The 23,971-nt window shown below is 45.8% G+C and overlaps 1 protein-coding gene across 8 annotated transcripts in view; it reads right to left on the bottom strand.

The window, feature by feature from the left end:
* Positions 1-23,971, bottom strand: part of Cep89 (centrosomal protein 89) — a 62,184-nt gene that overhangs the window by 16,578 nt on the left and 21,635 nt on the right. For 4 of the 8 annotated variants that reach the window (XR_013053078.1, XR_013053082.1, XM_042275564.2 and 1 more), the window contains exons 8-14: positions 22,946-23,164; positions 22,461-22,603; positions 17,828-17,878; positions 17,416-17,499; positions 8,617-8,720; positions 2,340-2,455; positions 404-584 (exon numbers count right to left, since the gene is read on the bottom strand). Coding sequence is in view for 4 of the 8 variants with exons in the window: in XM_042275564.2 (XP_042131498.1) it covers positions 404-584; positions 2,340-2,455; positions 8,617-8,720; positions 17,416-17,499; positions 17,828-17,878; positions 22,461-22,603; positions 22,946-23,164 (898 nt within the window). In the remaining 4 variants the exon portion in view is untranslated. Of the gene's footprint in view, positions 1-403; positions 585-2,339; positions 2,456-8,612; positions 8,721-17,415; positions 17,500-17,827; positions 17,879-22,460; positions 22,604-22,945; positions 23,165-23,971 lie in introns of all 8 variants that reach the window. The other 4 variants (XR_013053081.1, XR_013053083.1, XM_016003562.3 and 1 more) reach the window with 2 other exon arrangements.

Genomic DNA, 23,971 nt, shown 5'->3' on the forward strand with positions numbered 1-23,971 from the left:
ACAGCGCACCCTGTGTATAATGCACCCTGGGTACAGCGCACCCTGTGTATAATGCACCCTGGGTACAGCACACCCTGGGTACAGTGCACCCTGTGTACAGCACACCCTGGGTACATTGCACCCTGGGTACAGTGCACCATGAGTACAGTGCATTGTGGTATATGTATAGCACATGCTGGGTACAGTGTAGTCATGTAAAATCAAGTGGAACTAAAAGGAAGCAGATGGCCGGCAGCCAGATTCTAAGCCCTAGTGAACACCCAAAAAAACAAAACAAAAGTTGAACAACTGTCAGCTCCACATTTCACATGGAGAGCTCAACCAAAAGCTGAACAACCTCTGTCTGCTCTCCGTCTCACACAGAGGGCTCAGGCAAGCTTCTGCTTTCAGAGAACGCTCTCACCTTTTTAGTTCATTGACAATCGACGTATGAACGTCTACGGCGATCTTGCTGTCCAGCTGTGTATTGAGTTCCTGGCATCTGGCCTGTAAGCTCCCCAGCTGCTCCTTGCTCTCCACCAGCTGCTGCTCCTGGCTCTGGGTCTTGGCCTCCAGGAGCACAAGCTGTTTAGTCAGCTTAGAAACTGGAAGGGAACAAGATCAAGACTTGGCACAGAAGACTTGATGAAAACATGAGTGTTGGCCAGGCGTGGTGATACACTCGGGGGTCTGAGGCAGGAGGATCATGAGCTCTGGCTAGAATAGGCCACACAGGGAGATCCTATCTCAAAAATTTATCTTTAAAAAAGAAGAGAGGTAGGTGGGTGGTGGTGGCACTTGAGAGGCAGAGGCAGGTGGATCTCTGTGAGTTCAAGGACAGCCTGGTCTACAAAGAGAGTTCCAGGCCAGCCAGGGCTACACAGAGAAACCCTGTCTCAAAAAAACAAAAACCAACCAAACAAAAGGAAGGTAGGGATGTAGCTCAATGGCTTGCTGTTTGCCTAGCTTGCAAAGGCCCTCGTCTGATTACTGAAAAAATCAGTCAGCTACAAAAATGACCTTTTAGGGCTGCAGAGTGCTTGTTTCACATGCCTGAAGCCTCGGGTTCAATCCCCAGCACCGCACACAAGAAAAAATAGAGCAGACTTGGTGGAACTCGCCTGTTACCCAGCAACTCGGAGGCAGAGGCAGTTGTTCTGTGAGCAGGGACAGAGGAAACAGGGAGGCTCACAGCAATCAGAAGAGACAGCCTGTTTCAGACTCTTGTCCCGTGACTCCAATCTTCAAGGAGAACTGGCGGGGGGGGGGGGGGGGAGATATTCTGGGGGCTCCTACTTTGTTTTAATCAAAGCAAGAGGAAAACTCTCAACTTGGCTCACTTTGGAGAGCACTGCTTTCTGCTATGGCTCTAGGAACAGGGAGGGACCCATGGGAGAAGGGAACCTCATGGGAAGCCCTGGAGAACCAGAGGTTTAACCTACGATGTCCTCAGCCCCGACAGAAGAAAGAACCGAGGCTCAGCCAGAAGTGCTGGTACACACCAGTTACCCTTGCACAGGTAGAATAGGGAGGACTATGATTTCATGGCGCCCTGGACTCTCTGGCAGTTCTGGGCCAGCCTGGACTACACAGCAGACCCTTTCTCAAAACCCTAGGGTTAGGGATGTGTGGTGATCTGATTACAAATGGCTTCCATAGCCTCCTGTATTTGAATGCTTAGTCACCAGGGAGTGGCACTGTTTGAAAGGATTAGAAGGATTAGGAGGCGTGGCCTTGTTGGAGGAGGTGTGCCATTGCAGGTGGGCTCTGAGGTTTCAAAAGCCCAAGCCAGGCCCAGACTCTCATGTTCGTTCTCTCTCTCTCTCTCTCTCTCTCTCTCTCTCTCTCTCTCTCTCTCTGTGCCTGTGAAAGCCCTCAGCTCCTTCTCCTGCACCATGTGTGTTCTACCAAGCTCCCCCCATGATAAGGGACTAAGCTCTGAAACTGTAGCAAGCCTCCAATGAAAGGTTTTCTTTCCGAGACTGCCTGGTCACGGAGGCCCCTCGCAGCAGCAGTGCACTGACTAAGACAGACTGTAACTGGGTGTAAAAGTGCTTCTTGGCATACTGGGGTGGGAGAGGGTGGGAAGGGGGCACAGTAAAGTTCTACTTCTTTGTGCAGTCAAGAAATATTTGAGAACACAGTCTTGGGTTGTTTCAAATGCTTCATTCTAGAACTTCTCCAACTTCCCAGATGCTACCCTACCGTACAGCCTGACTTCACCTGATCCCATGAGGGATCAGAGAGCACACAGGCTGCCGGCAGGGCCAACTGTGGGAATGCAGCTAACACACCAGCTTACAGTTGTGAAAAGGACGATCCCTACCCCGCCCGTCTAATAGGACATCACTATGACTCACCTTCTTGGAGGTGCTCCTGGTGGGTGTCCCTGGCTTTTGTTTGCTGAATCTCCAACTGCTCTATCAACAGCTTGTTCTCATCTAGAACCAGCTCTGCTTGAGCCTGAAGCTGCTTCCTATGATTGATTCAAAAGATTAAACACTGTCCTCAGGTTCTGGGCAAGCACAGACATGTGCCCCAGTGTGGGTCAACACCTGGGCATGTTTTGTGTTGACCACGTTAGTTACAGAGCAGATGCTGCCACGCACAGTGAATGGGAGAGAGAGCAGCAATAATGCCTGATGAAGGATGCACCAGCTACGACAAGAGGTGACGTTCACGTGCACGCAGAGGCAGAGGTCAGAGGACTGCCATGTGCATGACACCCAGGTGAGACAGCCACAAAGTGGCCAGTTGTGTTCCCTACACTGAAGCGTCCGATCCCCACACCCAAATAATTGTTTCGAAACCCACATAACTTTTTTGGATGCTGGGAGGTCCCATTTTATTTTGGGACTCATATAGCAGCTGCTCATGGTAGCTGCACTTACAAGTCCAAGCATTCCTGAGGCGGAAGCAGGAGGGCTGCTTGTAGAAGTAACCGTCTATTCAATAAGAAACACTGAACCAATGCAAAGAAAAAATATCACCATAGCTGCTTGAGTCCAGGACTTGAGGGCAGGCCTAGACAACTTTGTGAGACTTTAATGTCCCAAGAAGTAAAAATAAAATGCCAGAGAGGTGGCTCAGAGGCCAAGAGCACTGGCTGCTCTTCCAGACGACCTGGGTTTGATTCCCAGAACCCACATGGCAGCTCAAAACCATCTGTAACTCTAGTTCCAGAGCATCCCATGCCCTCTTCTGGCCTCCAAGGACACCAGGCACACACATGGTATGTAGACAAGATATCACACATATTAAAAAAAATTTTTTGTAACTCTTTAAAAAACAAATAAACCAACCAACCCAGGTGTGTGCTACAAGCCCAGAATCCCAACACTTGGGAAACCGCAACAGGAGGAGCTCTGTTGGAGGCCAGATTGGACCGGCAGTGAGATGGCTTTAAAAAAGTAATGTTGTGTTGTTATCACTTAGAAACCTGATCTTTTCTAACGAGAGACAGAAAAGGAGCGAATTCAGATAGAGAGGGTGGGGAAAAGAAGTGAGTAAATATTAAGAATAAACCGGGGGGGGGGAACCCCAACTTATTAGATGGCTTTGAAATAGTGTCTTAAAACTATACCACACCCCAGCCTTGATTTTTCCATGAGAAAGCCCCCTATTTATGCGATGCATTGTAAATCGCATTTCAGTTCAACTTTCATAACTGAAAATTCCAGCCGGATGGCTGGAGGACCTTAGGTGTTGCCTCAGTAAATGTTACTGCCCACAGTACAGCAGAAAGGAGGAGCCAGCCTAGGGCGACAGTGACTGAGCATGCTGCCCGCACCCCCAGAGTGGTGCTGCCCAAGGGGCGCAAGTCAGCCTCCTCACTGCCCCTCACGCTGCTCCACCTCGGACTTTCCTTCCCGACATTTACTTGTTCCTCCGTCCTTCCTCAGCCCCTTCCACCTTCTACTGTTTTCTGAGACAAGTATCCACATGAAATTCAGGCTGCCCCGAAACCATGATCCCCCTGCCTCGTGCTCCCAGCAGGTGTCACCATGCCATTCTTTTACAGGGTCCTTTCTTCTATTTTTCAAAAGTAGGAAAAACCATCCTGAGTGAGATGACCTAAACCCAGGAAGACGAACATGGATGTATTCACTCACACGCAGATATTAGCTGTTAAGTACATGATAAACTATAAATCACAAAGAGAGGTTAGGCAAAGAGGAAGGCTCTAGTTGGGGATGCACGGATCTCTCTGGGAAGGGGAAATTTTGTGGTGGACTCAGGGAGGGTAAGGATGGGAGCAGGAAGGATGCAGGGTGGAGGAAGAGAATACAGGAGAGACAGCTGGAACTGGGGAGCGCGCGCGCGCGTGTGTGTGTGTGTGTGTGTGTGTGTGTGTGTGTGTGTGTGTGTGTGTAAACCTACTACAATGGAGACTTCTGGAATCTAGGAGGGTGACCCTAGTAAGGACTCCTAGTAATGGAGGATGCGGAATCTGAACTGATTATCTTTTATAGCCAGGCAAGGCCCCCAGTAGTGGGACTGGGTTACATTTGGTTGAGTTGTTGGTGCTGGCCAATCAGGTCCTGTGGAGATCCCTAAACAACCCAGGCGATGCTAGGACAGAAGGTCACTTTCTGGAAACTGACAGGAGGGGACATTGCTGGGGACAACTTCCACACAGCTCACTGAACAGAGAAGTCAAGCTGGTGTGGGCTTGGAGCCTTCACCCCTACATTCTCGTCTCTTTGGTGTCAGAAAGGACTCTGCAGGCTACAGGGAAACCTGGACACCAACCCAGCCACAAAACCCTCCACCTGCAATCTGTCCTGCTTGCAAGATGTGCTGGGGCAATGGTGGTGCAGAACTTATGGCAGTGGCCAACCAATGTTTGGTTTAACTTGAGGCCCACGCCACAAGAGAGATAGCTCATGCCTGATACTGCTTGGATGGCCAAGAACCAGAGACTGGTTAGCCCAGAGAGCTACGGTAGAACCAATCGACCGGAAAAAAACAATCAGTGAAATGGAGGTCTCCATCAGGTCCCTCCTCTCAGAGCTCAGGGAACCCTGCAGAAGAGGGGGAGGAGAGACTGTAGGAGTCAGAGGGGGTGCAGCAGGATCCCAGAACACGGCCCACTGAATTAATTCTGCAGGGCTCACATGGACTCACAGACCCTGAAGCAGCAATCACAGGCCCTGCAGGGGTCTGCACCAGGTCCTCTGCAGATACATTACGGCTGTTAGCTTGGTGTTCTTTGAGACGCCTAACAGGCGGAGCAGGTGTGTCTCTGACTCTTTTGCCTGCTCCTGGGACTCCTTTCCTACAAGGCTGCCTTCCCCAGCCTCAATAGGAGGGCTTGTCTTACTGTATCTTGTTTTGTCCTGTCTGGCTGTCCTCACTTGGAGGCCTGCTCTTTTCTGAAGAGGAAATGGAGGGGGAGTGGATCTGGGGGACAGGGGAGGTGGGGAGGGAGCTGGGAGGAGTGGAGAGAGGAAAAACTGTAGTAGGGTGTATTGTATGAGAGAAGAATCTATTTTTAAAAAGAAAGTTTGAAACTTCAGATTTAACACTTTTCTGATACCTACTAAGCCTGAAGTTCCCCAATCAGGAGAAATTAGGAATGTAGACAGCAGATGTGGTCAAGGACTTCACTGAGAAGGTCCTGGAACAGAATAGAGAGATGCTACACAAGGGTGCAGAGGGCCGTGCGAGGAATAGGGGGCAGCCAAGAGGCAAGGAGAGGCCAGCTCACCTTCCTGAAGAGCCACCCGAGGGAGGAGTTAAAGTGGAGAACACAGCATTGGGGGAAAGGCACGCCCTGGGCGTGGCGGTGGGAGTTCAAGGGGAGTCACAGTGCACCAAGGTCTCCAGCGGCCCAAGCCACCCCAAGGACATGTCAGTGACCGCAAACTCAGAAGAGCCAGCCTGACAGTACAACACATGCCTGGACACTGAAGAGAAACTATTTCATTTTTTTTCCAGTGACATTCAGACATTTAAAACATACTAAACTTGCCTGGACCTTGTAGTATGACCTCTGATTCCCATGAGAGACAGTCTGGGCTGTTCAAGGATAGCCTGTGTAATGGCTAACATTATGTTTTAAGTTTAAATTACTGTGCTTAAGAGAGCTATAAATCAAAAAATGCCTGTAACTGGAATTCCTGGAATTCTGGGGCTGTTGTTCATGCAAGATAACAAGACACATGTTTTCACTTCTGTAAACAAGCTTGGTAGCCCCAACTACACAAGATGTGCTTGATCATACCTAAGTGGGAGGTACATAGGCAGGAAGTACATCAGGATACATGCTTGCCCCGACTGGATGAAGTATGGTGGGAAGTATGTAGGTAGCCTTGTGGGTTTTTCCTTTATAAGCTCCTGACTAATGTAATTCAGCACCATACTCTGGGAATCCCGGGCATGGACCTGGCCAGTGTCCATTATCTTGACCAGGATTTAATAAACCTTGCTTCCAATTTGGCTCAAAAATTGTGGTATTGGTCTTATTCTCAGCTGGTGGGTTTAATACTTGGTGTACATGGAGTTCTAGTCTCAAGAAAGAAAGAAAAAGGATACTAACCACAACACACCCACTAAAAGCTAATCATTTCTGTTTTCAGAGTTTCAGCTGGAAACTATCTCTAGACTTCCGTGGCTGCTGTGTGGGATTCTGGGGTGGAGGTGGGGGTGTCACACAGGGCTGAGAGGAGAAGAAAAGGAGATGGATAAGAGGGCAGGGACAGAGAGGGGTGTGTGTGAGGTGACAGAGAGCAGACGGGGAGGGCAGCACTGGAAACAACAGGAGAGGGCAGGTCTCTGCTGTGGGCAGCCGTGGCCAGGCCTTCCTGTCCACACGCAGCTAAGTGTGCAGCGGTAACAGCCTAGAGGAGCTGCTTCAGACACAGACACAAACGCTCAGGGCCAATGAGCTTCCGGTCTGAGAACCTACTTAGAACATTTAGTTATTCATTTGCTTACTCATCTATTTTTGCTTTTTGCAGTGTTACAGACTGAACCCAGGGCCTTGGCTGGGAATAAAGTGCTCTACCACTGAGCTGTAGGCCCAGGGCCATATTGAAAATGTTTTTCTTGTTTTAGTTTGTTTGTGGATAGGATCTCACTACATAGCCTTGGCTGACCTGGAACTCCCTATGTAGACCAGGTTGGCCTCAAACTCACAGAAATCCTCCTGCCTCTGCCTAAATACTGGGATTAAAGGTTGCACCACCACACCTGGCAAATGATGATGATGATGATGATGATGATGATGATACCAACTTAGAGCTAGGTGTGTGGCACGTGACTGTAGCTGAGCACTCGGAAAGACCGAGGCCTGCAGAGTTCAAGGCTAGTTTAGAGCTACACATTGTGACCTGTCTTCCAAAGCTGAGGGCTAGGGATGAGACTCAGTGGTCGAGCACTTGCCCAGCACAGCCCGAGGCCCCAGGTTCCATCCTCAGCACTTCAAAGAATAAAACCAAACATCTGAAAGTCCAATTTAGAAGAGTTCACTGGGGCTGTATCTTATTCACGTCTTAGAAATTCTTCCTTTTTAAACATTTTATAAACAATTTGAAAACTGCTAAGTTTTTTGCACCCCAATAAGCCTCTCCGCCGACGCAGCAATCCATATCAAACCAAATCAGACCGAATTAGAAAAAGCCCCAGTTTAATAGATAAAGTGATTCTCCAGCTCCCCAGAGAGGAGACAGAAAATCACATGTCTGTTTCTGGGATGCAGCTTAAATACCCTGTGGGAATAGTCCCGAGCCTCTCTGGGGGAGGAGCATGTTTGGCGGGCTTTGAAGGGGTGGGTTTGGGAAAAGAGATGGGGGAGGGATGCATGGATGTCTTTCTGTATGCTGTGAATATGTGTTGCTCTGACTGGTTGATAAATAAAGCCATTTGGCCTATGGCAAGGCAGCTTAGAGGCAGGCAGGAAATCCAAACAGGTAGACAGGAAGAGAAAGGACAGGCAAGGCAGACGCTGCAAGCCGCCACCAGAAGAAGCAAGATGTAAAGGTATTGGTAAGCCACAAGCCACGTGGCAAAGTATAGATTTATAGAAATGGGTTAATTTAAGATATAAGAGCTAGCTAGCAAGAAGCCTGTCATAGACCATACAGTTTGTAATTAATACAAGCTTGAGTGATTATTTTATAAGCGGCTGTGGGGTCTGTGGGGCTGGGCAGGACTGGAGAAAACTTCAACTACAGGAAGGGAGTTGAGGTGGATCTTCCATCAGAATATTCCAGACTCTTTGGGTATAGGATGCCAGGGTGCCAGGGGCTGAGGTGGAGCTCCCACTCACACAAAAACCTCACAAACAAATAAAAACAACCCACACCCAAACTAACCGGACTGTGAATGCATGGAGTGGACATGAATTGGTAAAGAGATACAAAACTAATGGTTTTTCTTGCTCTAATTCTGTCATGGTCTTTTTAGTTTGGGTTGGTGGATACCTGCATAAAATATATTGGATACTGAAAATGTAAATTTCAACATGTAGCTCTAAGCTTCCACCCTGAATGCCTGCTCTAAGTGCACAGAGTTTTACTGAGCTGTGCAGGCTCTGGGTAAAGTGCTTAATTTAGAAAACAAAGTGCATCTATGTATCTGGCGATGCCAGGAAGCCTGTTCCTATTGTGTTGTAAGTTAGCAAACACCACTTGCCATTCCTCGATGGTGACGGGGCTCCTCTGATTTAACTGCTGATGCAAGTCTTCATTTTCTCTCACCACTTCCTGGACTCGCAGCCTAAAGGTTTTCATTTCCTCCTGAAACGAGATGCATGGAAACCGTCACGCGTGCACACATTCGGCAGCGGCTGGGATGCTGTTGTTGGGGAAATCCAATGTAACAGTCACGGTGATGGCAGAGTCCTGCTCTAGCACCAGGCTTAGCCAGTCTCCGGGTTCCAGAGCCCCCACATGCTCAGGAGCCCAGACCTGAGAGAACAGCCAAGTCACTGCAGGGTCGCTGCACACAGGGACAAAGAACGTGGGTTTTAAGTCGTTGGCTTCTAACCTGATGTCACTTTGCTGTAATTGGCAAAATAATTGAAAATTTTAAAGGAGGGAATTAGAAGAAAAACAAAACAAAACAACCAGAGACAGAAAAGTTTGCTTTGTTGAGACTTTAGAGGGTAAATTGGAGTTTTTGTTTTGGTTTGGTTTTTGGTTTTCAAGACAGGGTTTCTCTGTGTAGTCCTGGCTGTCCTGGGACTCGCTCTGTAGGTAAATTGGAGTTTTTACATAAACAGAATTTCGGTCCTAGATGAAAGCCTGCGTGAGCAGGAAAGGGTGCTAGTGTGGAGGTGCCCTAGCCTGGTCCTGCAGAGCACAGGAAGGCCCGGCTCAGAGGCGTCCCCTTGCTCAGCCAGACTCCCCGGCCAGAACACCCTCACTGGCCGCCGGCAGTCTCCACGGCTTTCTTTATATTGTTTAACTGTCTTGACAGACTGAAGTCATCGGGCGGCTGTTTGTTTTGGCTCAATCCCACCCGTCCCTGGCAATGCCTCCCAGGACTGCTGTCAGCTACAAAAGTAGACTGAGCATATGTGGTCAGAGGCTGCATGGCCCACAAAGCCTGCAGTATTTATAAATTGGGTTCTTATAGAAAATGTGGGATGACCCAGACTTAAAAAGGGCACCTAAATGGAAATTTTATTATTACTTTTTTGACCAGTGAACACAAGATAATTGATGCTCTTAAAAATCCAATGTCCGACAGAGGTAGACAGGCCCGGCGGCAGAGACAAGCAGACGCAGGTAGGCCTGCGGCGGGGGCCGGTGGAGGTAGACGGGCCCAGCAGCGGCAGCTGACAGGGATATTCAGACCCAGCAGCAGCCGGCAGAGACATTCAGGCCCAGTGGCGGCCCACAGAAGTAGACGGGCCCAGCGGCGGCCCTCTGAAGTAAACGGGCCCGGCGGCAGCGGCCGACAGGGACATTCAGGCCCGGCAGCAGCCGGCAGAGACATTCAGGCCCAGCGGCGGCCCACAGAGGTAGACAGGCCCGGCGGCAGAGACAAGCAGACGCAGGTAGGCCTGCGGCGGGGGCCCGCGGAGGTAGACGGGCCCAGCAGCAGCCCGCTGAGGTAGACGGGCCCAGCGGCGGCAGCCGACAGAGATATTCAGGCCCGGCGGAAGCCGGCAGAGACATTCAGTCCCAGCGGCGGCCCACAGAGGTAGACAGGCCCGGCGACAGAGACAAGCAGACCCAGGTAGGCCTGCGGCGGGGGCCGGTGGAGGTAGACGGGCCCAGCGGCAGCCCGCTGAGGTAGACGTGCAGCGGCCGACAGGGACATTCAGGCCCGGTGGCGGCCCCCCGAGGCAGACAGACCCAGCGGCAGCTGACAGGGACATACAGGCCTGGCGGCGGACCGCAGAGGTAAACAGGCCCAGGGACGGAGACAAGCAGACACAGCTTGGAACAGGGACGCCCCTAACCCCAACATCTGGGGAAGAAGCTATCTCCGTGGGTCAGAACCAGAACGAATCTGAACACTCCGTCTGAGGACAACCCAGGGCCCAGCTGCTGATCCTGTGAAACCCAACAACTTGGAGGTGTTGGTGAGACTACCCTGCTCAGCTGAAACCCATCTGGGAGAGGATTCAGATGCCTACAGTTTAAAGTCTGAAGAAACAAGATCAGCTGAGGAGTTGACAAATGAACAAAAAGTGACCTGAGAACACAGAAGAAGGCGCTACCCAGACACCAAACCAGATCACCAGAATCATAAGTATATAATTCACCGATCGAAATCAGCTGCCCCTGAAGAAATAGCCCAAAAGCACCAATTTAACCAAGAACCCCTACTAAACCAAGACTAAAAATTAGAACAAGAGAGGCACTCTCAGACACAGACACCACCTGCACCTCACAGAGGAAGAGATGAGTAGGCGCCAGTGCAAAAATACAGGCAACAACATAAAGACCTATATGGCAACATCAGAACCTAGTGATTCTACACCTGCAAGACCTAAACATACCATGACAGAAGAAACAGAAGAAATCAACCCTAAAAATGACATTAAGAAGATGATAGAGGCCCTTAAAGAAGAAATAAAACATTCCCTCAATGAGGAAATAAAAACTTTCCTTAAAGAGGAATTGAAAAACTACCTTAAAGAGGAAATAAAAACTTTCCTTAAAGAGGAAATAAAAAACTCCCTTAAAGAGGAAATAAAAACTTCCCTTAAAGAGGAAATGAAAAACTCCATTAAAGAGGAAATAAAAAACTCCCTTAAAGAAATGGAAGAAAAAACGAACAAAAAATGGGAAGAAATCAAAGAAAGCCAAGAAAAAGCAATTAAACAGATGAAAGAAACATTCCAAGATCTGAAAAATGAATTTGAGACAATAAAGAAAACACATGCTGAGGGAATGCTGGAAATAGAAATCCTGACAAAACGAACAGGAACTACAGAAACAAGCATAACCAACCGATTGCAAGAGATGGAACAGAGAATCTCTGACACTGAAGACACGATAGAGAAAATAGATTCGTCAGTCAAAGAAAACAATAAAGACAAAAAAGTCCTAACACAAAACGTCCAGGAAATTTGGGACACCATGAAAAGACCAAACCTAAGAATAATAGGGATAGAAGAAGGAGAAGAATACCAACTCAAAGGCACAGAAAATATATTCAACAAAATCATAGAAGAAAACTTTCCTAACCTAAAGAAAGAAATACCTATGAAGATACAAGAAGCTTACAGAACACCGAATAGGCTGGATCCAAAAAAAAAGTCCCCTCGCCACATAATAATCAAAACACTAAACACACAGAATAAAGAAAAAATATTAAGAGCTGCAAAGGAAAAGGACCAAGTAACATATAAAGGCAAACCCATCAGAATAACACCAGACTACTCAATAGAGACTATGAAAGATAGAAGATCATGGACAAACCTCATGCAGACACTAAGAGATCATGGATGCCAACCCAGACTATTATACCCAGCAAAACTCTTAATCACCATAGGCGGAGTAAACAAAATATTCCAGGATAAAACCAGATTTAATCAATACCTGTACACAAACCCAGCCCTACAGAAAGCACTAGAAGGGAAAATTCAACCCAAAGAAGCTAAACACATCCATGAAAAATCAAGCAATAGATAATCCTACACCAACATACACCACAGAAGGACAACACAACACAACCAAAAAAATAACAGGAATTAACAATCACTGGTCATTAATATCCATCAATATCAATGGTCTCAACTCACCTATAAAAAGACACAGGCTAACAGAATGGATTAGAAAACAGGACCCATCCATATGCTGCATACAAGAAACACACCTTAACTCCAAAGACAGACACTACCTCCGAGTAAAGGGCTGGGAAAAGGTTTTCCAAGCAAATGGACCTAAGAAACAAGCTGGTGTAGCTATCCTAATATCTAATAAAATAGACTTCAAACTAAAATCAATCAAAAGAGACCAGGATGGACATTACATATTCATCACAGGAAAAATCCACCAAGATGAAGTCTCAATTCTAAACATTTATGCTCCAAATACAAAAGCACCCACATTCATAAAAGAAACACTACTAAAGTTTAAAACGCACATCAAACCCCACACATTAGTAGTGGGAGATTTTAACACACCACTCTCACCAAAAGATAGATCTACCAGACTGAAACTTAACAAAGAAATAAAGGACCTAACAGATGTTATGACTCAAATGGACCTAATAGGTATATACAGAATATTCCATCCTAACACAAAAGAATATACCTTCTTCTCAGCACCCCATGGAACCTTCTCAAAAATTGACCACATGCTTGGACACAAAACAAATCTCAACAGATACAAAAAAATTGGAATAACCTCCTGTATTTTATCAGACCACCAAGCCTTAAAGTTAGAACTCAATAACAACAAAAATTATAGAAAACCCACAAACTCATGGAAACTGAATAATACCCACCTGAAACATCAATGGGTCAAGGAAGAAATAAAGACAGAAATTAAAGAGTTCCTAGAATTCAATGAAAATGAAAGTACAACATACCCAAACTTATGGGACACTATGAAAGCAGTGCTAAGAGGAAAATTCATAGCTCTAAATGCACACATAAAGAAGATGGAGCAATCCCATACCAATGAATTAACAGCACAACTGAAAGCTCTAGAACAAAAAGAAACAAACTCACCCAGGAGAAATAGACGCCAGGAAATAATCAAATTGAGGGCTGAAATCAACAAATAGAAAACAAGAGAACAATACAAAAAATCAATGAAACAAAGAGTTGGTTCTTTGAAAAAATCAACAAGATAGACAAACCACTAGCCAAATTAACCAAAAGGCAAAGAGAGAACACCCAAATTCACAAAATCAGAAATGAAAAGGGAGACATAACAACAGACAATGAGGAAATCCAGAGAATCATCAGATCATACTTCAAAAACCTGTACTCCACAAAAATGGAAAACCAGGAAGAAATGGACAATATTCTGGATAAATACCAAATACCAAAATTAAATCAAGACCAGATAAACCATTTAAATAGACCAATAACCCCTAAAGAAATAGAAACAGTCATCAAAAGTCTCCCAACTAAAAAAAGCCCAGGACCAGATGGTTTCAGTGCAGAATTCTACCTGACTTTCAAAGAAGAACTAATACCAATCCTCTTCAAAGTGTTCCACACAATAGAAACAGAAGGAACACTACCAAACTCTTTTTATGAGGCTACAATTACCCTGATACCCAAACCACACAAAGATGCAACAAAGAAAGAGAACTACAGACCAATCTCCCTCATGAACATTGATGCAAAAATACTCAACAAAATATTGGCAAACCGAATCCAAGAATACATCAAAACAATCATCCATCACGACCAAGTAGGATTCATCCCAGGGATGCAAGGATGGTTCAACATACGGAAATCAGTCAATGTAATACACCATATAAACAAACTGAAAGAAAAAAACCACATGATCATCTCCCTAGATGCTGAAAAAGCCTTTGACAAAATCCAACACCCCTTCATGATAAAGGTCTTAGAAAGAATAGGAATACAAGGAACATTTCTAAACATAATAAAAGCAATTTATAGCAAGCCAACAGCAAACATCAAATTAAATGGAGAGAAACTCAAAGCGATACCACTAAATTCAGGAACAAGACAAGGCTGTCCACTCTCCCCATATTTATTCAATATAGTACTAGAAGTTCTAGCTAGAGCAATAAGACAACAAAAGGAGATCAAAGGGATACAAATTGGCAAGGAAGAAGTCAAACTTTCACTATTTGCAGATGATATGATAGTATACATAAGTGACCCCAAAAACTCTACCAGGGAACTTCTACAGCTGATAAACTCCTTCAGTAAAGTGGCAGGATACAAGATCAACTCAAAAAAATCAGTAGCCCTCCTATACACAAATGATAAAAGGGCTGAGAAAGAAGTCAGAGAAACATCACCCTTTACAATAGCCACAAATAATATAAAATACCTTGGGATAACACTAACTAAACAAGTGAAAGACCTTTTTGATAAGAACTTTAAATCTCTAAAGAAAGAAATTGAAGAAGATATCAGAAAATGGAAGGATCTCCCATGCTCATGGATAGGTAGGATTAACATAGTAAAAATGGCAATCTTACCAAAAGCAATCTACAGATTCAATGCAATCCCCATCAAAATCCCAACACAATTCTTCACAGACTTGGAAAGAAAAATACTCAACTTTATATGGAAAAACAAAAGACCCATGATAGCTAAAAGAATCCTATACGATAAAGCAACCCTTGGAGGCATCACCATCCCGGACCTCAAACTCTACTATAGAGCTATAGTAATAAAAACAGCTTGGTACTGGTATAAAAACCGACATACGGACCAATGGAATCGAATTGAAGACCCTGACATTAATCCATGCACATATGAACACCTGGTTTTTGACAAAGGAGCCAAAACTATACAATGGAACAAAGAAAGTATCTTCAACAAATGGTGCTGGCATAACTGGATGTCAATATGTAAAAGATTACAAATAGATCCATATCTGTCACCATGCACAAAACTCAAGTCCAAGTGGATCAAAGACCTAAACATAAATCCAGTTACACTAAACTTAATAGAAAAGAAGATAGGAAGCACTCTTGAACGCATTGGCACTGGAGACCATTTCCTAAATAAAACACCAACAGCACAGACCCTGAGCACAACCATTAATAAATGGGACCTCTCAAAACTGAGAAGCTTTTGCAGGGCAAAAGACACAGTCAATAAGACAAAAAGACAGCCAACAGATTGGGAAAAGATCTTCACCAACCCCACATCTGACAGAGGATTGATCTCCACAATATATAAAGAACTCAAGAAACTAGACATCAAAGCACTGAACAGTCCAATTAAAAAATGGGCTAAAGAGCTAAACAGAGAATTCACAAAACAAGAACTACAAATGGCTGAAAGACATTTAAAGAAATGCTCAACATCCTTAATCATCAGAGAAATGCAAATCAAAACGACTCTGAGATACCACCTTACACCTGTTAGAATGGCTAAGATCAAAAACACCAATGACAACCAATGTTGGAGAGGATGTGGAGCAAAGGGAACACTCCTCCACTGTTGGTGGGAATGTAAACTTGTACAACCACTATGGAAATCAGTATGGCGGTTTCTCAGAAAATTAGGAATCAAACTACCTCAAGACCCAGCCATCCCACTCTTGGGCATATACCCAAAGAATGCTGATACATACCATAAAGATACATGCTCAGCTATGTTCATAGCAGCACTATTTGTAATAGCCAGAACCTGGAAACAACCTAGATGCCCATCAACGGAAGAATGGATGAAAAAAATGTGGTACATATACACAATGGAGTACTACTCAGCAGAGAAAAACAATGAAAGCATGAAATTTGCAGGCAAATGGATGGAACTAGAAAATATCATCCTGAGTGAGGTAACCCAAACCCAGAAAGACAGTTATGGTATGTACTCACTCATTGGTGGATTCTAGATATAAAATGAACAATCAGACCACAACCCATAGAACCATAGAGGCTATATATATATAGCATGGAGGTCCGTAGGACGACTGTGGCATATAATAAATTTCAGTTTTACTCAATTATTGAAAAAAAAATAGCCAAATGAATGGAAACACATGAACTATGAACCAAAGACTGAGGGGCTCCCAGCTGGATCAGGCCCTCTGAATAGGTGAGACAGTTGACTGGCTTGATCAGTTTGGGAGGCATTTAGGCAGTGGAACCAAGTCCTGTGCTCATTCCATGAGTTGGCTGTTTGAAACCAGGAACTTATGCAGGGACACTTGGCTCAGTCTGGGAGGAAGGGACTGGACCTCCCTGGACTGAGTCTACCAAGTCGATCACAGTCCTCGGGGGAGGACTTGTCCTGGAGGAGATGGGAATGGAGGGTGGGCTGGGGGTAAGGGGAGGGCGTGGGAGGGGGGAGAATAGGGGAACCCATGGCTGATATGTAGAACTGAATGGTATTGTAAAATAAAAAATATATATCACAAAAAAAAAAAAAAAAAAAAAACACACACACACAAAAAAAAAAAAAATCCAATGTCCATGGGGCTGGAGAGATGGCTTAGTGGTTAAGAGCATTGACTGCTCTTCCAGAGGTTCTGAGTTCAATTCCCAGCAACCACATGGTGGCTCACAACCATCTATAATGAGATCAGATTCTGGTGTATATATAAAATATATGAATAAATAAGTCTTAAAAAAAATCCAATGTCCAATAGTATGTCATAAGGTTTCTTGAGATGGGACAGGTAATGGGAAGCATGACTGAAGACCAGGCTGTTGAGCTCTTAAAGGACCTCTTCCATTCAGGGTTCCCTAAAGACCAACTCTTCTCTCCCTGGATCCTTCCAATACCTGGGCCCCATAGTGAAGACCTCAGAAGCATGAGTCATAGAAGGACCCAGGGGTGTTAATAATACCCAGGCCTAGTCTCCTTACAGTTGGAATGGCTGCCATTCTCAGGAACTAGTGAAATGGACAAATCCTTGTTTTTAATACTGCTGACAACTCGATCACAATGCACCTCTGGGGTCAGTGCTTCCTGGGACCCCGAGCGTTAGGATTCCCTAAAACACCCTGGGCATGGTCTCAGTTTGGCCCAGCATCTGCTCTAGCGCTGGCGTCCACAGTTGCACAGTCATGGATGACGTACTGCTCTTCCTTTGCCTCCCAAGACTGCCACTCTCGTGGGACTACCTGTCCCCGGACCACAGCTTCTCAAAGGCTCTGCATCCCCGCACACCTCTCCTCCAAGCACCACCCACCCACCCCTCATGCTCTGCCAAACACACCTTCCTCCTTCTCCAGCTCTTTCCCCCAGCCACCCTACCCGCTCCTCCGTTCTTCTAAGCACGGTTACCTGTGAGCTGTTTCTGCAGTCTGAACGGTTTTATCTGAAACAGCTTGTCTCCGAGACATCTGCCCACCTACCTCCAGCGTGGTGTAGAGTCTGTCCTTCTCCTTCATTCTGTCTTCATAAGCCAGCAGCAGTGGGGAGAGGTACTTTATATCCAGCTGCGGGTGAGTCATGAAATAAAGATGGTTGACATAATTTCTTACACTGAAATACAACCAGCATGGCTTCGGGGTTTTTGTTTGGTTTTTTCGGGACAGGGTTTCTCTGTGGAGCCCTGGCTGTCCTGGATTTTCCCTGTAGAGCAGGGTGACCTCGAACTCAGAGATCCACCTGCCTCTGCCTCCCAAGTGCTAGGATTAAAGATGTACACCACCACCACCCAGCTCATCATGTTTTTTAAAGGGCAAGAAAGCAACTTATTCTGGAATGGTTCTTAGTAGTTTGACAGAGCCAGAGAATATGGGCCTGAGATTAACCTTCACTTACCAACCAGGGGGGTGTGGGGCCCTTTGATGGGAGGCCTTCGATTTGGGAACACTGAAATTAAAGCACACATTGAAGACACAGTCAAGCTGTCCCTGAAATGCCATGTGGTAAACAGACATTCTTATCTTAGTCTAGAACAGACATCATCCTTCTTTGTGCGCATGTGTGTGTGCATATAAATGGGAAGTGTTTGAGAGTAACATCCTCATCCCCTAAATACTGCAACATGTTTCCTAAGAACAAAACATTTGTTTAGTTAACACAGCACTGTGTAAAAATTAGGAGATAACACTGACACACAACACTATTACAAACACTCAGACTATCTCCGACTTCATGTTTCCACATGAAGAGAAAGAAAGGAATGATGGGGAAAAGAAGGAAGAAAAGAAGGGAAGGAGGGAGGGAGGGAGGGAGAGAGGAAGACAGTGACATTCTCCTTTGGCCTCTTCATGTGCATCCATGCGTGAACACCTAAACACACACACACACACACACACACACACACACACACACACACACACATACACACACACACGTTCCACCTTCCCAAAATAAGTAAGAGGGAGATCACATCTGGAGAGAGGGACTAGGAAAAATGTCATTGAAAATGTGGCATTTGCATAGGTCAAATGAAAAGTGTATGGAGCGGGGATGCTGGGGTAACAACAGAGGTGACAATATGTTGTCACTGGACCCACTTGCTTTGCCCCGCCCACAGCCCAACAGAAGGACAAGGTCTAGGCAATGTGTTTTGGATTGTGTGAACTCCCCCAGATTAATTTTGTTATTAAAAAGTTAATGCTGGGAGCTGGTGTGGTGATGCATGCCTATAATCTCAGCACTTCGGAAGCTGAGGTGGGAAGCTCCTGCCGCAAGCTGAGGTCAGCCTGAGCTACATAGTGGGTCCCTGCTTGGGCTACAGTCGGAGATCCTTTCTTAGAAATAAATGAACAAATAAACAAATAAATAATATTAGAGTTAGTAGAGTGCCTGTCTAACATGTACAAGGACCAGGGTTCGATTACCAGCATCTCTAAAAAGGAAAGATTACTATTATGCAAAACGAAAGAAATCAGCCACAAAAGGCCGCCCACGATGTAATCGCACTTCTATGAACTGCTCAAAATAGGCGAATCTGCAGAGTTAGAACGTAACCAGGACAGATGTGGGGCACACCTCACCTCTGTGAGTCTGAGGCCAGCCTGGACAGATGTGGGGCACGCCTCATCTCTGTGAGTCTGAGGCCAGCCTGGTCTATGGTGAGGTCTAAGAAAGCCAGGGCTATGCAGAGATATCCTGTCTCAATAAACTAACAAAATAAGAAAGTAAACCAAGTTTCCAGGGGCTGCTGTAGAGGAAGTGCATGCTGGGAAAACAGGGGAGACTTGACGGGCATGAAATGTCGCGATGGGTGTGAGTGTCCTAGCACTGATTGTAGTAGCTGTGCAAGTCTGGACACACTAACTCCAGCAACTGTACACATGAAACGGCAGGATTCAGTAGGGGAGGTGTGAACACCTGCAGTCCCAACACTCCGGAGGTGGAGGCAGGAGGATCAGGAGTTCAAGGCCAGCCTGGGCTACATGAGACCCTGTCACATAAAAACAAAACCATTAATTAATTAGTTAGTTAGTTAGTTAGTTAATTAATTAATTAATTTAGTGGGTGTTAATCAGACAGTCGCAAGTCAAATGCTGCAAAATACTAACTTTAAAAAGATGTCTTTTGGGGCTGGAGAGATGGCTCAGGGGTTAAGAACACTGGCTGTTCTTCCAGAGGTCCTAAGTTCAATTCCCAGCACCCACATGGTGGCTCACAACCATCTGTAATGAGATCTGGTGCCCTCTTCTGGACTGCATGCAGGTACATAGGCAGACAGAACACTGTATACATAATAAATAAATAAATCTTTAAAAAAAACAAAAAAAGATGTCCTTTAAGGTTACCATCAAGTAAAGTCCATGAAATACTCAATAGCTTCAAAATCAATAAATACATCTAATCTCAAGCATTTTTGTCTAAGGGATACTCAACCTGTATGTCAAAGCTATATTAAGAGAGAGAGAGAGAGAGAGAGAGAGAGAGCTCAATACCCCTAATTATCAGGGAAATGCAAATCAAAACAACTCTGAGATACCACCTTACACCTGTCAGAATGGCTAAGATCAAAAACACTGAGGACACCTTATGCTGGAGAGGATGTGGACCAAGGGGAACTCTCCTCCACTGCTGGTGGGAATGCAAGCTTGTACAACCACTTTGGAAATCAATATGGCGCTTTCTTAGAAAATTGGGATTCAATCTCCCCCAAGATCCAGCTATACCACTCTTGGGTATATACCCAAGGAATGCTCAATCATACCACAAGGGCACTTGCTCAGCTATGTTCATATCAGCATTGTTTGTAATAGCCAGAACCTGGAAACAACCTAGATGTCCTTCAACTGAAGAATGGATATATAAAATGTGGTACATATACACAATGGAGTACTACTCAGCAGAGAAAAACAATGACATCATGAGGTTTGCAGGCAAATGGATGGATCTAGAAAAAAATCATCCTGAGTGAGGTAACCCAGACTCAGAAAGACAAACATGGTATGTACTCACTCATAGGAGGATACTAGATATAAAACAAAGATGACCAGACTGCTACTCACAATTCCAGGGAGGCTACCTAGAAAACAGGCCCCCCAAGAAGGACACGAGGATCGCCCAATGACGGAGAAATGGATGAGATCTACATGAACAGCCTGGACGTGAGTGGGGGTAATGAAGGGCGAGGGTTGAGGGAAAGAGAGCTTGGGGGAGCGGAAGATCCCAGCTGGATCAAGAACAGAGAGGGAGAACAAGGAATAGGAGACCATGGTAAATGAAGATCACATGAGAATAGGAAGAAGCAAAGTGCTAGAGAGGCCCACAGAAATCCACAAAGATGCCCCCACAATAGACTGCTGGCAATGGTCGAGAGACAGCCCGAACTGACCTACTCTGGTGATGGGATGGCCAAACACCCTAACTGTGGTGCTAGAAACCCCATCCAACGACTGAGGGACAAATAGCCAAATGAATGGAGACACATGAACTAAGAACCAATGGCTGAGGGGCCCCCAACTGGATCAGGCCCTCTGAATAGGTGAGACAGTTGATTGGCTTGATCTGTTTGGGAGGCATCCAGGCTCAGTGCATGAGTTGGCTGTTTGAAACCTGGGGCTTATGCAGGGATACTTGGCTCAGCCTGGGAAGAGGGGACTGGACCTGCCTGGACTGAGTCTACCAAGTTGATCTCAATCCTTGGGGGAGTCTTTGCCCTGGAGGAGATGGGAATGGGGGGTTTGGCTTGGGGGGGATACGGGAGGGGGGGAGAACAAGAGAATCCATGGCTGATATGTAGAATTAAATTATATTATAAAATAAAATAAAAACAAGAAAAGAGTTAAAAGAAAGTCAGGGGTTGGGGGTGTAGTGGTGTACAGTGCTTATCTAGAATGTACGAGGCCTTGAGTTCATCTCCAGTACATTTAAAGACAAAAACAAAAATCTCCAGAGTCCTACAGGCAGGACTCGCAGAAACCCTCATGAGGGGAGAATGCTGTGTCTGTGTCTGTGTCTGCCCTCGCAGACCACAACTAGAGACAGTCAGTGATGTGTTCTGGGTCCTGAACGTCTGCACCTTCCCCACCCCATGTCCCGGGGTTCTCTAAGAGCAGAGGCTAGGCCTCCTGGCTTAGCTTAGATTCTAGGAGCTTATTCAGCAAGCCTATGGACTTGGGCCCTGTGCTCACTGGAGTAAAAATCCATCGACTTTCTAGAACAGTGGTAACTCTGAGGAAAGGGGCTGACAATGGAGCAGCTGACACGAACCTTTAACCCTTTCCTTTGCACGTTCCGGCACTGCCCATGTTCCATAGGCTCTTTACTGCCTCCATTATGGGTTAGGATGAAGGAGGTGGAACGGTCCTGTGCTTTGGTTCCCTCTGTGATTTGAGACTGAAATGCTGCCACAGCCCAGGCTCGAGTACTTGGTTGCTGGCTGATGGAGCTATCTGTGGAGGCTGGAGAGCTGCAGGAGGTGGGGCCCAGTGATAAGATACAGGGCCATGGACAGGCCTGCTACCAGTCTGGCTCTTAGCTCCTGATCCGCAGTGATGTAACAAGTCAGAGCAGATAAGGAACATATAAACTGAAGCATTTAAAAGTCAGTCAGAAAGAAATACAGGTGGCCACATCAATCACACATTTCCATTCGCACATAGGAAAGAGAGTTTTTGAAAGAAAGATGGAGAAAAGCTTTTTTGGAAACTTTTATAGTTAATGCATTGGAGCTCGGGGTGGTGCTGTGGAGGGGACCGGGAAACAGTAGCAGTGCAGCCGAGTGGGAGAGAGGGTAGGCACTCTCAAGTGAGGTTTTTTTTTTCCCAAGACAGGATTTCTCTGTGTAACAGCACTGGCTATCCTAGAACTCACTCTGTAGACCAGGGTAGCCTCAAACTCACAGAGATCCACCTGTCTGTCACCCAAATGCAGGGATTAAAGGCATGAGCTACCAAGAACCCCTCAAGAACCAGAAATAAATTCAACAGTAAAGGCTAAAGACAAACAAACTGTTTCTTCGTGTTGGAAACATTACCTCTTCCTCAGATAAATGCCTGAATTTTGTTTGGTAGCGGCTGAGTTCTACATTCAGACGATGGACAATCATCTTCAACCCCCTGTTTTCATCCAGCAGGTCTTGGCTTTGCTTCCTTAGGCAAAGTAATTCGGGTGTGGCTACTGAAAAACATTGACTTCATATTACACAACAATCAAGTGTTATCAAAGTCACCCAGGTTTTATATAAGCTAGTGGTTGATCTTTTTGTTCCTTTGCAGTGAATTGTACATAAATATATATAATGTCTATACATATAATTTATATAAATAAGCTATGACATTTAATAAAAATGATACAATAGATAAAAATCAAAATTCAATAAGCATAAGGGTATTAATGAAGGATCTTAAAGATTACAACATAAATATCACCACACATCGACATACAACAGGAAGTAGATTCTCAAAGTGAAAAGTGAATAAAGCCCCGACTGTCCCTTAGCGGTAACACCACGGGGCGCACCTTCCTGAGGGGGCGCCTTTTCTGCCTCCTTCAGCCTCCGGCTGTCTTTCCCCGCTCTCCTAAGCTGCAGCTGTAACTCCCTCATTGCTTGTCTCACGGCGCTCAGTTCCAGGCTGAGGGACTGGTTTGCAGCGTGGAGATGCACGGTTTCTTCTTTTAACTCCTCAAACTTTTCTTTGGTCATTTCTGTGTATCTCTGATGTACTCTACCGGCTACATCTAGAGGGTACAGAAGAAAAGCAGACGTAACGACCAAAGTGACCACTGGGCATCAACACTCCACACTTCATTCCAAAAGCTGTGGAAGCAACTAGTTCACATTAGGCCCGGGGCGTGTCCCTGGTGTCTGAAAAGTCTGAGTACCCAGGGGAAGGAAGGGGGGCCAGGGCCAGAGGAGGCAGGGAGGAGCTTCTACCTGCAGGCTTAGCACCCTTTTGCCTACCAGGTAACCCTTCTGGACAGTGACTTAGTGACCGACTAGCCCCCACCAATTCAAATGCTAATGACCCTTTCAGATAGTGTCTGAGCCCAAAGCAGAGCTTTCCTGGCCCTGCTACTTAACTCTGGCCTCTCCTTAAAACCTAGCTTTGTGTCAGGACCCTGAGGCTGGGCTTGTGTTTTGGGGGTAGTCACTGGAAGTCTTTGTCCCTCTTCTTAAAGTGGCCATACTGAATAAATCTTTTTCTTCTTTTTCCTATGAATTTGGCTCTTTTTAATTTTATTATTATTGTGTATACAAGATGTGTGTATGTCAGGTGTGGATACATGTGTGATAGTGTGCATGTAAAGGTCTGAGGAGCCTACTCAGAACCTCTTGCTGAAAATCAGTGTGATCTACACCCTAAGTTCAGATAGGCTGTGCAATGGACTACTCCCAGTGGACAGAGAGCCTGTGTTGTACCCGTTTCGAGAAACCCCCAGAGACCACCAAGGAGCCGTTTCCAATGCAAGCACATAAGGGTCCTTTTATTCAGGTTCAACCTGGGCTACCCCACGGCAGATGGAAGGAAATGTGGCGGTGGCTAC

Source organism: Peromyscus maniculatus, chromosome 1, assembly GCF_049852395.1.
Source record: "Peromyscus maniculatus bairdii isolate BWxNUB_F1_BW_parent chromosome 1, HU_Pman_BW_mat_3.1, whole genome shotgun sequence".
NCBI lineage: Eukaryota > Metazoa > Chordata > Mammalia > Rodentia > Cricetidae > Peromyscus > Peromyscus maniculatus.